This window comes from Hydra vulgaris, chromosome 11 (genome assembly GCF_038396675.1).
Source record: "Hydra vulgaris chromosome 11, alternate assembly HydraT2T_AEP".
Classification (NCBI taxonomy): Eukaryota; Metazoa; Cnidaria; class Hydrozoa; order Anthoathecata; family Hydridae; genus Hydra; species Hydra vulgaris.
Genome location: NC_088930.1, coordinates 27,805,892 through 27,822,500, shown reverse-complemented (window position 1 = coordinate 27,822,500; position 16,609 = coordinate 27,805,892). Strand labels below are relative to the sequence as shown.

The following is a 16,609-nucleotide window of genomic DNA, read 5'->3' as shown; positions in this document are numbered from 1 at the left end:
TAAGTTACTTGTATGTCGTAAATTAAGACTAAATTTATTTTTATTGAAATAAAAATTAATCATGTAAGCATAATTATAAAAAGAAAATCATTACAATTGCTTAAGTTGTCTTTGAGAAAACTCAATTTAAGTTAATCCAAATTTCAACCGATCATAGTGATATATTAATAAAATTATAATATATAATTAATGTATATAACTAATATAAATATAATGTACAAAAAACAGAAATACACTCTGTTTCCAAAACAGAACACAGTTTATTTCCATTAATGGCACTAAGTCTGACTTGCAGAATTGCTCAAATGGCGTCCCACAAGGTTCAGTTTTAGGATCCCTTTATTTTCTTCTTTTTGTTAATGACTTAAATACTTCTTTTAAATTTGCAACTACTTACCATTTTACTGATGATACTAACATATTACCGGTTGACAAATCACTTAAAAAAATAAACAAATATATTAATCATGATCTTGGAAATCTTGTTCAGTGGCTTTGTTCTAATAAACTTTCTCTCAGTTCTAACAAAACAAAGCTGATCATCTTTAAATCCAATCTGGCACCAATTAATAAGCACTATAATTTCAGACTAAGCAGACAAAAAATTTATCCTTTAAACTCTATTAAATATCTTGGGATTAAAATTGATTCTAATCTTTCTTTTCAATGCCATCTGAAGGACTTAGCAATAAAACTCAGCAGATCTAATGGAATGTTAGTCTAAGTCAGCCATTATGTAAATCTAGAAACTCTTCTAAATATATATCATGCTATTTTTGGGTCCCATGCTAAGATATGCATGGCAAGTATGGTGACAATCCCATAAACAAATCATTTTAAGGTTGTCCTATCTCCAAAGTATTGCCTTAAAAATAATATATTTTCAGTATAATAACTTTAAATCTGATGTCCTATACTTAATCTCCAATATATTGAAATTAAGCGACCTTGTGTTATTTCTTAACTGCCAATTTGTCTGGAATTATCATCACAAAAACCTTCCCCTATCATTCAACAATTTCTTTACAAGTACAAATTGTCATTATCCTCTTTGCTCCATCAGTAGCTTGTATTCGCTCATGGAACAAACTACCTCCTGATCTAAAATCTCTGAATTCAAAATCAAGCTTTTTAATTATTTGTTAAAAAAATACAACTAAATATTTCTACAAATTAGTATTGAAATTCTTTATTATATATATTAATTCGTGGTCCTTCAGTTTTTAATTTGATATTTTTAACATTTTGAAACTCTCTACTTATCCATCTACATCTAATTCCTCTGGTTTTTTTAATTGTCATTTTTAAACTTTATTAACTTTTTCATTCTAATATTATTAATATTAGTACCAATATTTTGGCATTCTTTATTTATCTATTTAGTTATCACTTTTTATTCAACTATTCTCTACTTTGTTCTAAATCTTTGTTGTTGCTATCATCATTTACTAAATTTTTGTTGCTGATGTTACTGTTTTTATTAAGGAAATTCTCCTTTTATTATAATTGTTATCATTTTGTTACTGTTATTATTATTATTATTATTATTATTATTATTATTATTATTACTATTATTGTTGTTGTTATTATTATTGTTCTTATTACAATTATTATTAATATTATTATTATTATTTATCAGTTATTATTACTATTTTCATCATTGACTATAACATTATGTTGTATATTCAGGTATTTACTTTATATTAGTACATATACTATTGTAAATTTCCTTGAAATGTTTTAATTTATTTTGAAATATATTTGATTTGATTTTGTATAAATAATGATGACATCTTTGTTAAATAAAGAGTAAGGCAAGTGGAAACTTATCTATGCAACTTAAAAAATGTTATTATAAAATAAGTTTTATATTGTATTTACTTTTGAATCAAATTAATTGTTTTTTGTATCTTTAAAATGGTCGCATGTGCATTTTGTGAGGCAGAATGTGTGTTTTGTAAGGCAGATGCTGTATAAAAAAGATTTATTTCATTACACATTGTTTTACTTATCAAGAATGTCTTCACTTGGATGCAGTGACTCAGCTTGAATAATAAATTATAGCAGTCATAGTCTAAGAGTATATTTATCTTTTTTAAGACTGTACATAAGCATAGGTATTAAAAAATTGAAAGTTATTAGAATATTGAAGTATTGAAAGTTACTAAAATCTAAACCAACATCTTGGTTATCCCACAAATTTTATGAGTATTTTTAAAAAATGCAGAATAATATGGCATAATATTCTGCATACACTGACTTTTAAAATTTTTTAATTTTTTTATTTTGTTATTCACCTCCTCAAGGCCGATAAAGCCACTACAGATGAGGAGACTACTTAATAGTGGTTATAACCCTCTCTCAACTCTATAACTCTGAAACACAAACCTTGATGAACAAGGCTGCTGCGCGGAGAACAAGTTGAGCGCGGTACTACCAGGGATGTGGTGGGGATCGAACTCGGAACCTCTCGCTTATGAAACGAGCGCTTTACCACTACACCACTACTGCATAATATCCCCTGATAATAATTGGTAGTTTAAAAGTAATGAGAAATAATATTTTCATATATGGATAAGCATACAATTTTATAGTAGTTGTTAAAAATATATTTGGTTTAAAATCATTTTTTATTTTTGTTGTAATTAATAATTTTTGTGTATGTGTATTTAAGATCATTTCGTATACTTTAGACAGTTGTTGTTATTTATGGTCCTCCAGGACCTCCCGGAAATCAAGGTCCTATTGGACCACCAGGCCCTAAAGGATTCAATGGAGAAACTGGCGAAACTGGTATTTCCGGACCACGTGGTCTTACAGTAAGTTTAAAGTAATTTAATTATTTGATATGACATTGTTAAGACTCAAACCATATACGGTTACAATAAGGACATTTTTTTATTGTTCAAGAAGTAACTTCAGGACAAATTTTTATGCTCATACCAGTTTTATATAAAAGTGTTTTGCTAAAAATTGTGGAATTGGATGGGGACAAAAATGGCTTCAAATATAAACATACAAACTTTTGAATTTATCTGGCTGAGTTACTGAATAGCAAAATGTCATAAATTCTCCTGGTTGTTATTTATGTTAATATATTTCTGATTTTTTATTTATGTATTGGAAGTTGTAGTTAAAAAAAATTGTAAAAAGTATGACTTTAGGGTGACCCTGGAAATGTTGGTCCGAAAGGTTTGCGTGGTAAAGATGGACGTGAAGTATGTCAATTTTTTTTATAAACATTTACTGTTTCATGATTTTTCGGTAATTTATGAATGTTTATGTTTATATTCAATAATTTAAGATATATTTTTGAAAATAAATGATAATTTTTATCTATTATAATATTAAATATATTTGACTCCTAAATTAAAAACCCTTTTAACAGTACTAATGCAATATCTTATTAACATCAGATAAGTTCATTAGATATTTTTTAAATATGAGAAAATTGATAGACTCTGAATTAGTCCTAAATTATTTTACCCTAAGAAAATATTTTTGAAAATTTGGTTCATTAAAGTAGGACTCTAAACTCTGGATTGGAAGTCCTACTCTAGGACTTTCTATTCGAGAATAGTCTATCTATTTTGTTACTGAGATAATTCTTGAATAGACTTTCTATTCGAGAATTATCTCAGTAACAAATCTCCATCACAACAAAGTGATGTTTAGGTCTAAATAAGAAGTCCCCAAATAATTGAAATAACTGGTTGGCAAACTTGACAACCCATAATTTTTTATTTTAGTCAATTTTTATAGGAAAATATAAACTATAACTAAAATTTTAATTGAATTTGTGTTGTAGTTTCTAAAAGATGATTTTTACTGTCACATAAATTAGCAAAAAAAATTTTTTGCTAGCATTAGTGATCCAATTAAAAATTTTTGCTAACATTAGTGATCCAATTAAATCTTTAAGGGACTTGTTGATGTTGAATATTTAATGGGTATATTAATAAGAAAATATTTTTGATTCAATAAAATGAATATTTGTGTTTATTAATTAGTAGCATTATTTTTTGAAAACTTTTTTCAAATTTATAGTTAACATTTCAATTTGTCTTAATTTTTAAAACAATTTCTTTTTTCATTAAAACAAAATTAGAAAACTGACAAATACTTTTATTTGATTATATATAGCCTGACTTTAGTTTGGGATGCGTTGATATATATAATTTTATCATTACTTGATTTTATCATTACTTGATAATTGTTGAGTTATATTATAGTATTATGGTTTAATTTTTTCATTGCTTATAGATATTTTAGTTGTAAATATTTTTTTAGGGACAAAAAGGAGAGCCAGGAAGTAAAGGATTAATGGGAGTTACTGGTAATCCAGGTCCTTCAGGTCCTCCTGGCCAACGTGGGATAAAAGGTGTGAAAGGAGAACTTGGGGAACCTGGTCCAAAGGGAGCTAAAGGAGATGTTGGTCAGAATGGAGAAGCTGGAGAAAATGGTTTACCTGGTATTAAAGGAGATACAGGAGCACGTGGTCCAAATGGAACAATTGGATTCCAAGGTGCAGCTGGTCCAGAGGGGCTGATGGGACCTCCTGGACCTACCGGACCTGATGGTGTAAAAGGACCTCAAGGACCAAGAGGATCTGATGGTCAGCAAGGAACTGCTGGTTTAGCTGGTGAGAGTGGTGATCCAGGACCATCTGGACCTGTTGGACAACCTGGACAAAGGGTAAAGCACTAATATATAACTTTTTTCTTTAGATATTGAACATTTAAGTTTTTAATTATTTATTTTCTTTTCTTTCTCTTTACTTTTTAATATTACTTATATTTTAATTGCATTATTAAAATTATTAGGTATATTTTATATTTTCACCTTCTTTTTTTTTAAATTATGTTATTTTATGTTTTGTATTATTTAATAATATTGTTGTTGTTGATTTTATTTTTTGTTTATTTTATTTAGGTGTCACTCCTTTGACTAGTTTTTAACTATATGAGTGACACCTAACATGATTTGTAAAATTATAATTATATTTGTAATTTTTAAAATTTGGTTAAATCAATAAATGAATATTGATAATTTTTGCACCAATTTTATTTTAGGGTGAACCTGGTTATTCTGGCATTCGTGGAGATTCTGGAGATCGAGGTGACACTGGACCTCAAGGTCTTGATGGTCTTGATGGATCTCCTGGTGATCGTGGATTACCTGGGCCAGTTGGATTGCCTGGTGTACCAGGGCCTGCAGGAGAAAGAGGAGAGCCTGGAAAGCAAGGTCCTAGAGGATTTCCTGGACAACAAGGAGAGCAAGGTAGTCCTGGTATTCCTGGTGTTGTAGGAGAAGCTGGTGATAAAGGTCCACGTGGATTGCAAGGACAAGTTGGTGTTGCTGGACCTCCAGGAGAAAGTGGTTCTGATGGGCGTCCTGGTCCACCAGGACCTAATGGTGCTCCTGGCCAAAGAGGAAATCAAGGATTGCCTGGTAGTCCAGGACTTCCTGGTCTTCCAGGAATTAAAGGTCACATTGGTGAAAAGGGTTTCACAGGGCCAATTGGAGAAAAAGGCAACAGAGTAAGAGATTTAGTTAATTAAAGTTTATAATATTATTTTGAAAATGAAAATTAGTTTCAATCTTAGCCTATGAATTTTTTTTTTTCTATTGAATACAAATGTACAAACTGAATGCAAATAATTTTTATTTTGACTAACAAGTTTGTGTTTGCACACTTCAATAATATATAAATGATGATAACAGTAAATTTGGATACATTAACTAACGTATTGGAATAAGCCTAAATAGTTATAGATGCATCTGTATCATGTTTAAGGATAGACAAAAAAATCTCTACACAAGTTTTACATAATTTAATTTGTATATTTACATTTTAAATATGTACTATTTTGTGTAAAAATTATTTTTTTGTTAACATAATTATTTGCGTAATATAAAAATTTTCATTAAGTTAATTTATGTTTTTAGGGAGAACCAGGTCGTGCTGGACAAATGGGTATTCCAGGTGCTCGAGGACCTGTAGGTGATCCAGGTCCAGTTGGTTTGGATGGTAAAGAAGGTGAACGTGGTATACCAGGTAAAGATGGTTTACCTGGACCACCAGGACAAGCTGGTTTGCGAGGTATTCCTGGACTACAAGGTGCCACTGGGGAAAAAGGTGACAAAGGGTTTAAAGGTAATAAAGGTGAGATTGGTTTTGATGGTGCTCCTGGTGATAAAGGTGAAACTGGAGATGTAGGAGATCAAGGTGCTCCTGGACTTCCTGGAAAACAAGGAGAAGCTGGTGAACCTGGAGAACAGGGAAACCGTGGAGCACAAGGTTTTGTTGGACTTCCTGGTGCTCCAGGTCCTCAAGGTCGTCAAGGAAAACGTGGTACCCCAGGAACACCAGGATCTCGAGGTGCTGATGGGTTACCTGGTCGACCTGGAGAACGAGGTTATAGTGGTGAACAAGGAACTCCAGGTTCTCCTGGAGTAATTGGAGAGCCTGGTCGAAAAGGTCCTCCTGGAAAACAAGGACAAAAAGGAGCCCAAGGAGACATTGGCATGCCAGGTGAGGCTGGATCACCAGGAGAAATTGGTGTTGCTGGTATACCAGGACCTCAAGGAAATCCAGGATTGCCAGGGGATGAGGTGCTTTTCTTTATACTTTATAACAAGAATTTTTTTTGAAAAACCATATCATTTATGTTATTTTTGTTAATTTTGCAGGGTGAGATTGGCGAAGCTGGTGATCGTGGGCGAGATGGACAACCAGGTGGTAGAGGTGCGCCAGGACCAAGAGGTAAGCCTGGATTGCCTGGAAATCCAGGTTTACGAGGTGATACAGGAGTTCCTGGTGAGGATGGAAAGCCAGGAGAAATTGGAGTGCCAGGTGCTCCTGGAAATCCTGGAGATATTGGTCAACCTGGATCTCAAGGACCAATGGTAAAATTGTATTAATATTTTGTATAAAATTAAATATTGTAAGGGGCTAATGTCCCTCATTTATTATTGTTATTATTATTATAAAAATGATATATTTTAACTTACAAACATTTTTTAAAGGGTAAACCAGGAAATCCTGGTATGCAAGGAGATGTTGGGCCAAAAGGATTTAAAGGTACTCGTGGACCACGAGGTCGACCTGGAAAAATTGGACAAATGGGGGAAATAGGCAAAAAAGGAGAATCTGGAGAAAAAGGTGATCAAGGCTTGCCGGGTTTGCAAGGTGCTATTGGTACCCCTGGAAATCAAGGTTTACCAGGATTAGCAGGATCAGCTGGAGAGCAAGGTCCACAGGGACCACCTGGTCCTGATGGAAAGTTAGGACCTAAAGGTGATAAAGGCCGAAGTGGACCTGATGGTAGACCTGGATCACCTGGACGACCAGGGCCTGATGGAATTAATGGTGTAAATGGACAGCCAGGTAAAGATGGAAGCAGAGGACCTCAAGGACATCAAGGTCCACGAGGAAAACAAGGCAATATAGGTCCTATTGGGTTACCAGGAACTTCTGGAATGCCTGGACTTCTAGGACCTCGTGGACCAACTGGTGATAATGGAGCTGATGGTAGCGATGGAAGTGATGGAGATATTGGTGATGATGGACAGGGAGGATCACAAGGACCACAAGGAGAAGCAGGAGCTGATGGTAGCAATGGTGCGCCAGGTCGCAACGGTAACCCTGGTGTTCCAGGTCCAAGGGGTGAAAAAGGTGAAAAAGGACCATCTGGTGATGTTGGAGTTAAAGGTGCAAAAGGAAATGTAGGCCCAGCAGGTGAACCTGGAGTTAGAGGTGATCGCGGACCTTCAGGAGAACCAGGTACTGATGGAGACAAAGGAGAGACTGGTATTAAAGGAGATGAAGGTTCACCTGGACCTACTGGGGCTACTGGCGATAGAGGTGATAATGGTCAACGTGGAGATCAAGGTGATACTGGTTATATGGGTTTTAAAGGAAGAAAAGGGCCTACTGGACCCAAAGGACTTAAAGGTATGCCTGGAATCATAGGCGAACAAGGTGATATGGGACCAAAAGGAGTAATTGGTGAACCTGGACCTCAAGGAGCTCCTGGGTCACCTGGGCAAATTGGATTACCAGGAAGAAAAGGACCAATTGGTGAACCTGGATTAAAAGGATTTCAAGGAAGAGATGGACGCCAAGGAGCCCCAGGGCCATCAGGACCACCTGGTCCACCTGGACCAGCAATGCTTCCTCCTTGGTCAGGTGGTACATTAGGATCTAATGAACCAAAAGATCATTCAGATCGAAATCCAACACAACCTCAACCAGATAACATACCAACTGATCAAAGAAATGAAGAGACTAATCCATTTTACCAAGTGTACCGCTATTACTCAAGTAACAAAACCAAGACAGTTCATGAACTTACTGAAATCGAAAATAACTTTAATAATAGAGTCAAAATTTTAAAATCATCTGTTGAAGCGTATAAGAAACCTAATGGATCTAAAGAATTCCCTGCACGAACATGCAGAGATATTTATGCATTTTACCCTGATTCAAGTTCTGGTATGTATTACATTGATCCAAATAAGGGATGTATAGATGACGCAATTTATGTTCATTGTAACTTCACAAAGTCTCATGATAAAGAAACAAAAATAACTACATGTGTTTATCCTGAAAAAACTATGGTAAATTTTTTTTTTTTTGCTTTGGTATCTATTGGTGCTTTGTATTTATTGTTTGTGCTTTTTTGCTTTGTATTTATTGGTGTAGTAAATTGGTGTTTATTTAAGTACTAAACTGTAGTATTTTTACTTTGAAAATTTTTTTAACTTGTTTTTTATTAATAATTTACTTTTTATCATTCTTTAGTCTGTAGAAAAAGATTCATGGCCAACTAAATTACATACTAAAGCACAAAGATGGTTTGTTGAAGATCACGAGTTGGGGAAAGTAAATAAAAATTAACTTTCTATATATATAAATATATATATATATACGTATGTGTGTATATATATATATATATGTGTATATATATATATATATATATATATATATATATATATATATATATATATATATATATATATATATATATATATATAAGTATATATTAAAATTTTTTTTCTATAACTGCAAATAAGCTAATAATTTATATCAGTTTTATCCACTGGTAAAATACTTTATTATTATATAATCCACTGGAAAAGTGCTTTGTTCTTATATAATGACACAATTTGAAATAAAGATAATCTTACAAAATAAATGATGATTTAAATGGTTGATGAACGAATTAAATTGATTTTATTATAATTTATTGATTTGTATGTTGTTTTGATAAAATCGTTTAAAATCAAATCAGAAGGTTTTAAACTTTTAGATTTTGCAATAACAACATCAACGAAAGTTGATGTTGTTATTGTAAGAAGCATTAAGAATGTAATAAAAACTAGTTATAACTTGACATATGAATGAAATTGAAATGGACAAAATAATCACTTGTAAGATATTTTGTTGCTGAAAAATCTTTTTTTTTAACACTGTAATTTTTTTAATATTATTATTTAGCTTTCATATGCAGCTGACCTGTCACAGCTTACTTTCCTTGGGTATTTGAGTCGTGAAGCTTATCAAAACGTAACATTTCACTGTCAAAGTACTTTAGTATGGTATGATAAACAAAACAACGACTATAAGAAGGCCATGAAATTTAAGGGAATTGAAGATCAAGAGTTTGCATATTCTGAAGATAAACAATCGATGTTCATGCCTCACGCAGTTAACGACGAATGCTCTAATTTGTCTAAAGAATGGAGAACTACTACTTTGAGATTTACCAGTCGTAAATATATTCGATTACCGATAACTGATTTTGCTCCAATATCATCAGAGGACAATAATGCAATGTTTGGAGTTGAACTTGGTCCTGTTTGTTTTATGTAGAACAGATATAGTATTATACGTTGATTTATACATTCATACATATATATATATATATCTATATCTATATATATATATATATATATATATATATATATATATATATATATATATATATATATATATATATATATATATATATATATATATATATATATATATATATATATATATATATACATACAATATTTATATAGAAACAATAAGCTATATACACAAATTGTTAACAAGTTTAAATATGTAGGTTATTTTTAATGTGAGAGTTTTTAAAAATAAAGATTGATAAATGAATTTCTTTTCATACTGTAGTTCAATTTGATTAAGTTTAGAGTATACAATATCAATTTCCCTATCATCTAAATCTTTGAGGCATAAAAGTCATTGCCATCATCTCCTACGCCAGTATTTAGCTGTAACACAAGCTTAGCATGTTGAATACGTAATTTTTAAATAAATGATTTAGCAGTTTTAAAGTAGGTCGCACCATCTTATCCTTGCCGTAATTTTTAAAATCATTTTTAAATTGGATCAGTAGAAAACCAACTTAAAATAACATGTTTATTTCTTTTTGATAAGACAGGCCATGACAAGTCTGTGAAACTGTAGTGATTGTACCTATTGTAAGGTGGTTTTCTGTAAATCAAAAAAAGTCAATGGTTTCCACCAATCCATTAAAAATAGTTTCTGCTTTACTATTTTTTGAAACAACAGCTATTTCTCAGAACCACAACTTGGTGTTCATTATGGTTAAAATATTTTTCATCAAGGTGGAATCAACAATTTTCATTCTTAAAATCTTTTTAACATGATATTTTTTGCTTTTGTCATCGTTGCTTTGTATATGACTGATAAGGTCTATATCTTATCCAACATCTTTAACAAAAAAAAAAATATATATATTTTTAAAGTACCGCCTTCATTTTGGAGTTAGTATCAGGTATTGGTGTATTAAAACAATTATCCCCACAAGGTTTAATCTCCACAAGTCTTAATTGCTATAGTATCCAAATCAGTATAGGTATCCTTTATAGATGAGTTATTCAAGTTTTCATTTTTTGATTCTCTTTGACGGATGAATTTTTGAGTCAGCTACTTAATTAGAACAATAACTTGCTTTTTTTTTTTTTTTTTTTGTATTTCTTTTTTCATATTATAAACTTTTTTGTCTTTACTTGTTAGCCACATACCCATCAAATCAGTAATATCAAACATTTGAGGAAAAAAAATGTTTACAGATTTTTTTTTAGTTTTCATAAATACTTATCATAGTCTGTTATATGATTTCCTACTTTACAATGAACAGATTGCTTTGATAAAGTAGGAAATAAAGTTTTTGCCACACTTCTCTCAGTTCTAAACAAATTATTTTGATTTAACTTTTTTAAATTCACAAATAATTTGAATTTTCTTATCACTGTAGCTTTAGGCTGCATTTTTTTAAAACTGTTTAATTTGTCAATACTAATTTTTTTAGTAACATTGTGAATTCTATTTTTTTCACAAAAAGACAACTTTATTTCAAAAATGAGGAAACTGTGTTTGATGTAGTGGACAATTTTATTTTAAGTTAAATCAAAAAACAAATGAAGGCTCCAGGGGAAAAACGATGAGATTTCAAATTTGCCTGAAAAAATTGTGCTAGAAGCATTTTTTGTCGCCTTTTCGTCTAGAAGCATTTTTTGTCGCCTTTCAGAATATTGTATTGCGAAAGGGAAAAAACAATGGCAATCCTACGAAAAATGCGTTTTAAAATTGCCCATCCCATCCCTTTACAGCGAGGCAAAAATAAGAATGTCCGTCCACTTAAAAATCTGTACAATGGATCTCTCCCAAGGGCTGTCGACTTGCGTAAAAAAATGTTAATTTGTTTGCAGAGGATTATGGGATGCCCGGGTAGAATAACATTTAAAAAACAAATTAAAAACGAATATATATATATATATAAAGTTATATAAAGCAACAAATGCTATTAGTAATGAAATATTTCTAAATACTTTATTGGTTTTTTAATCAAGTTTTGGACTCGATTTGTTAAATTACATTTTTGACTTAAAATATGAACCCACTTAAATCTGATTGCCATAAAAAATATAAAACAACTCTGAAAACTAGAAAAATCAGAAATATATATATATATAAATAAATAAATATATATATATATATATATATATATATATATATAAATCAGAAATATATATATATATAAATCAGAAATATATATATAAATAAATATATATATATATATATATATATATATATATATATATATATATATATATATATATATATATATATATATAATTGTTGTTATTATACATTTGAAATTATTTGTGTAGCAAACGTTCCATCTTTTTATAGTTTTTTTTATTGCGTGGAGAAAGATCTCGGTTATACAGTTTAATAAAATAAAATATTCGTGATATGACGAATATATGGACTATTTTTTTTTGTAGGTAAAAAGCATGTTCGAAGTGATATTTGAATAAAAACTCAAAAGAACATATTTCCATTATTTTGGAAGATAATCTAAAAGCCAGGTTTTCCATATCAAGCCACTTTTCAATATATTCTATGAAAACTACTTCCATATTAGAAATCAAAGAAACTAACGATGAATTTGGATAACAATTTTGGATGTTTGTTTGTTTATTGGTCTCCATACCATTCTTACTAGCTATTGTAAAATCAATCGATTCACTGCAAAGTACTACCTTACAATGTTGACAGAGAGATTCTTTTTATTAACAAGTTAGAGAAATATGTATGTGATTGTTCAATAGATTGTTTTATAGAGATAGCACCAGGAAATCTGTTTAAAAGAACATTATTTTTTATATTATTATCAAAAAATAGACAATCTTTTTTAGTTAGTATTTTTTGTGAATTTTCAAATAAGGAATTTAGATCCAATGCCACACTAAAATATGTTTCTGCCAGACAGTTGCTATTAGACTTACTAGTTTCTACTGACAACAGCAAAAGGGCATTCTGGTAAGCTGCTCGAAATTGTCTTACAGTCGGTCTGTCATTCCACCCTCCTTTACTCCGTATAGTTCCAAAGCAATCTTGGTTGAAGCGAGATGTGCAAACAAAAGGAAATCCTTCCAAGAGAAGCTCCTGGCACAATTCTAGTATACTGTTAATTGTAACATTTAACCCCCAATGATTAGCTATCTTGGATTGGGATTGTACATCACAAAACTTCCATTTCTTAATCCAAGTTTGGAGTTCTTTTAACAATGTAATGTTATTTCCATTAGTTGTTATAGCACAACGAGCAGGTTTATCACCCTGAAGCTTTCTTGAATTTAACAGATCAAAAAGAATATCCATTTTTTCAACAAACTGGGCAGTCACTCTTACAGTTGACGGTAATATATTTGCAGTGACACACAAAGACAATGCGGTGGCAACCTGATGACTTAATACTTGTGTTGCTAGATTAACTCTCATTTTTAGAAATGCTCCAGGATCAAGATGTTTGTCAGTCAATTTTGGTGCAAGACGGATAGGATTGCATTTGTCTAGCTCATACAACATTCTAATGTGATTCCATGAAACTATATTACCATCAATATTAATGTTATGTTGCATAAGATTATTGCGAACACTTTTAATTAGATGAGGGGGATCAAAGATAATATGAATTCTATTTTTTAAAGACGGGTGTTGAATATAAGATTTTATTTTTGAAAAACCAAGAATTTTAAGTGCTGCAATATTAGTTGATCCTTGATCACACACAATACACCGAACTAACAATCCACAGTCCTGAACTTTTGATATAGCTTCTTGAATAAACTTAATAAGATTAACTGTTGAAACAGTTGAGTTACTGAAAAAATATGCAATTGGTTGTTTCCATTTAGTGGCAATACCTCTGATAATAAAAACTATTGCTTGATTCAGTGGTTTCTTGTTCTTTATTCCAAAAACAACATCTACACTTTTATCATAATATAAGTGTTGTTTAAGTGCCATCTCATCGAATACTAAACTGCAATTACGATCTTGTTGATTCATGTTATTAACACGAAGTTTTACTAAAGTAAACAACTTTTGTGAGAATCCAGTTGGCATATCGCCATAAGCTCTTGTTAGAAACAATTTCAATGTGTTGCGACTTGGTAAAGAAAATATATTACTTAACATTTTATAAGTTTGTGGACTATGAAAAATAACTCGTAGTCCAAGTAATTTATCCGATATTGTCCAACGATTTCCTTTTTTATGGCGGTAACTAATTTTTATTTGACTTGTAAAAAATTTTTGTTGATCATCTGAAAGAAAGTTTTTAGATAAATCTAAAATATGATTAATTGAGTTATTGCAACTTTTATGCTTTTTTTTCTCTAATAGTTTTATTTTTTTTCGTAGCCTGCATATTGTAACACGAGATGTACGCAATGAATTTAAGACTTTTCTATACTTTTTTATATTTACAGTTTCTATATTGGCTTGAATGTTTTCAACTTTACTATCATTATTTTCATTTTGTATTTTTTTAACTTTTAAAGGCAAATGATTTCTTTTGGTAGGTGGTTTTCTTTTTTCTCCTACAGATGGTGGTGGATTGGGAACATTAAAAAATGTAGGGATTGCATTATAAAGCAGACGTTTTCCTCCATTGTTTGTAAAATAGTACATTAAACTTTCAAAATGGTTACTACACAAACGATATTCTTTGTTCAAAACTTCAACAGACTTTCTATCTAGATCTCCTCTTCTACAATTTATAACCCATTTCTTGCACCTTTAAAAATAAGAATAACATATACTTTTCGTTGCATACTAATTGAATTACAATTACATTACATAAATTAATCAGTAAAATAACTCGATAAAATGAAAACAAAAACTTATTCTAAAAGAAAACAAATACACATAACTTATGTGTATTTGTTCAAACTTATGTCATAAGTTTGAAAAGTTGCACAATAGCCTACTTTAATTTTTTGTTACAAAAATAATGTGTTAAATTAAAAAATATATATATATATATTAAGTACTAAATTATATAAATTAAGTACTTAAATCATAATGCTTAGTAAAGTTAAGTATTTACCTTTCTTTGTCTCTTGGAAAACGAAAAAAGGACACATTTTTATCGGCTACTCCACTGGTATTTGTGCAGTTAACTGCTGCACAATATAAAGGCATTTCTTTATACTAAAAACTATAATTTATTGAAGAAAAAACGCAATATAATATACAGAAAACAATTTACAGTTTCACCCAAATTTGTTATGAGAGTTAATTTTTAACCTACACATCCCATAATGCCTTGCGCATACGATTACACTTTAAACTATGTAAATATAGATGAGTTGACAGCGCTTGATCTCTCCCAATTCCTGAAGCAAAATATAGGAGTATTTATTTTATACGCACGTTTTTATCAGTTGTGAAAGTTTCTTTTGCTCATATCTTTTTGATTTTTGGTTATCGTTTTTCCCCTGGACCCTTCAAATATTTTCAAGCAATATACATCATCTACTAAAGCTGTAAGCAATATACATACTCATCTACTAAAGCTGTATCGTAGGTACCCTCATAAAAAATTTAAACTTTTTCTTCCCCATCCGAACCAATTCAGTACCCATCCAACCAAACAGTAGTATTAAATAATGAATTTTGATACCAAATTTACAAATCTATGCATTTTTGGCGCATTTTTTTTTTTTAAAAAGAGATTTTCAAATAGCAATGATTAAATATATACAAAAATTTTGCGGTCAGATGAGTCAAAATACAACCTCGCCTCATCGGATAGTGTCCAGAAATTGTGGCAAAAAAAAAGGAGAAGCCTATAAACTGAGTTGTTTGCGAGGTAGTGTAAAGCATGGAGGAGGAAATGTGATGGTTTAGGGTATGAGTTGGAAAGGTGTGGGGAAATTGACATTTTTTTGGTAGAGATATGCTAATTTAAATGACACCATGTGCCGCTTATATAGCACAAGTATCTGCTGTACGAGCTTACATATTTGAATCTATCATCGCACTCTCCAAATTCATTTTAAGTTAGATATAATAAATAACAAAATTGAAAACAAATAAAAACAATTTTATAAGGTTGAATTAAAAATAAATCATTTATTAACATCAACAACAATACGATGCAATAGTTCCATCTGAACAATGTCTAAGAACTCGAACAGCTGTTCTTCCATTTCTAACAAAGTCTCTCCATCAACGGCTTGTGTTGCCATGACTACTGATTGTATTAACAAAAACAAATTATCAGGTAAAATAGGATCATTATCTCGATTTTCCCAAGTGTATTTTTCTAGTATCTTTAAATGTTCATCATTCAAATCCATTGGCGATGACTTCAATAACAACGATGCTAAAACTCGGGTTATTTCGACATGTTGCAATATTTGTAATAAGCTATAAGTTAAGAAATCTTTGTTACTAGTTACCATACTCTCAATAGTTAAAGCAATCTGACTAAGATGTCGCAGAGCTACTGGATAATTTTCTTTAATAAGTTTACAAGAAGAAGCATTCTGCATAGTGCATAAATAATCTACTATACTAAATTGCTTTTGAATTTCAGCCGCTTGAATAAAATGATTGTAAGCTTCATCTAACTTTCCAATACTAACAAGATTGTTAGCAACTTCGTTCGATACAGAAGCACCCAAAGAAAGATTACCTTAAAAACAAAATGATGTAAGACTTAAAAATAAAATGGTGTAAAACTGTAAACTTTAATTAGTAATTCATTTTATC

General features: G+C 30.7%; 2 protein-coding genes across 2 annotated transcripts in view; one reads left to right on the top strand and one right to left on the bottom strand.

The window, feature by feature from the left end:
* Positions 1–10,147, top strand: part of LOC100199754 (collagen alpha-1(I) chain-like) — a 17,084-nt gene extending 6,937 nt beyond the window's left edge. Inside the window, 10 exon segments of the mRNA NM_001309723.1 lie at positions 2,694–2,819; positions 3,165–3,218; positions 4,291–4,695; positions 5,073–5,540; positions 5,950–6,615; positions 6,694–6,909; positions 7,030–8,622; positions 8,807–8,887; positions 9,503–9,916; positions 10,019–10,147. Of these exon segments, the coding sequence (NP_001296652.1) occupies positions 2,694–2,819; positions 3,165–3,218; positions 4,291–4,695; positions 5,073–5,540; positions 5,950–6,615; positions 6,694–6,909; positions 7,030–8,622; positions 8,807–8,887; positions 9,503–9,877 (3,984 nt within the window). The 3' untranslated portion in view covers positions 9,878–9,916; positions 10,019–10,147.
* Positions 10,148–15,932: 5,785 nt separating this feature from the next.
* The window catches only part of LOC100212896 (40-kDa huntingtin-associated protein), a 32,251-nt gene continuing 31,574 nt past the window's right edge, over positions 15,933–16,609 (bottom strand). Inside the window, exon 3 of the mRNA XM_065810650.1 lies at positions 15,933–16,532. Coding sequence (XP_065666722.1) covers positions 15,964–16,532 — 569 coding nt within the window. The 3' untranslated portion in view covers positions 15,933–15,963. The remainder of the gene's footprint in view (positions 16,533–16,609) is intronic.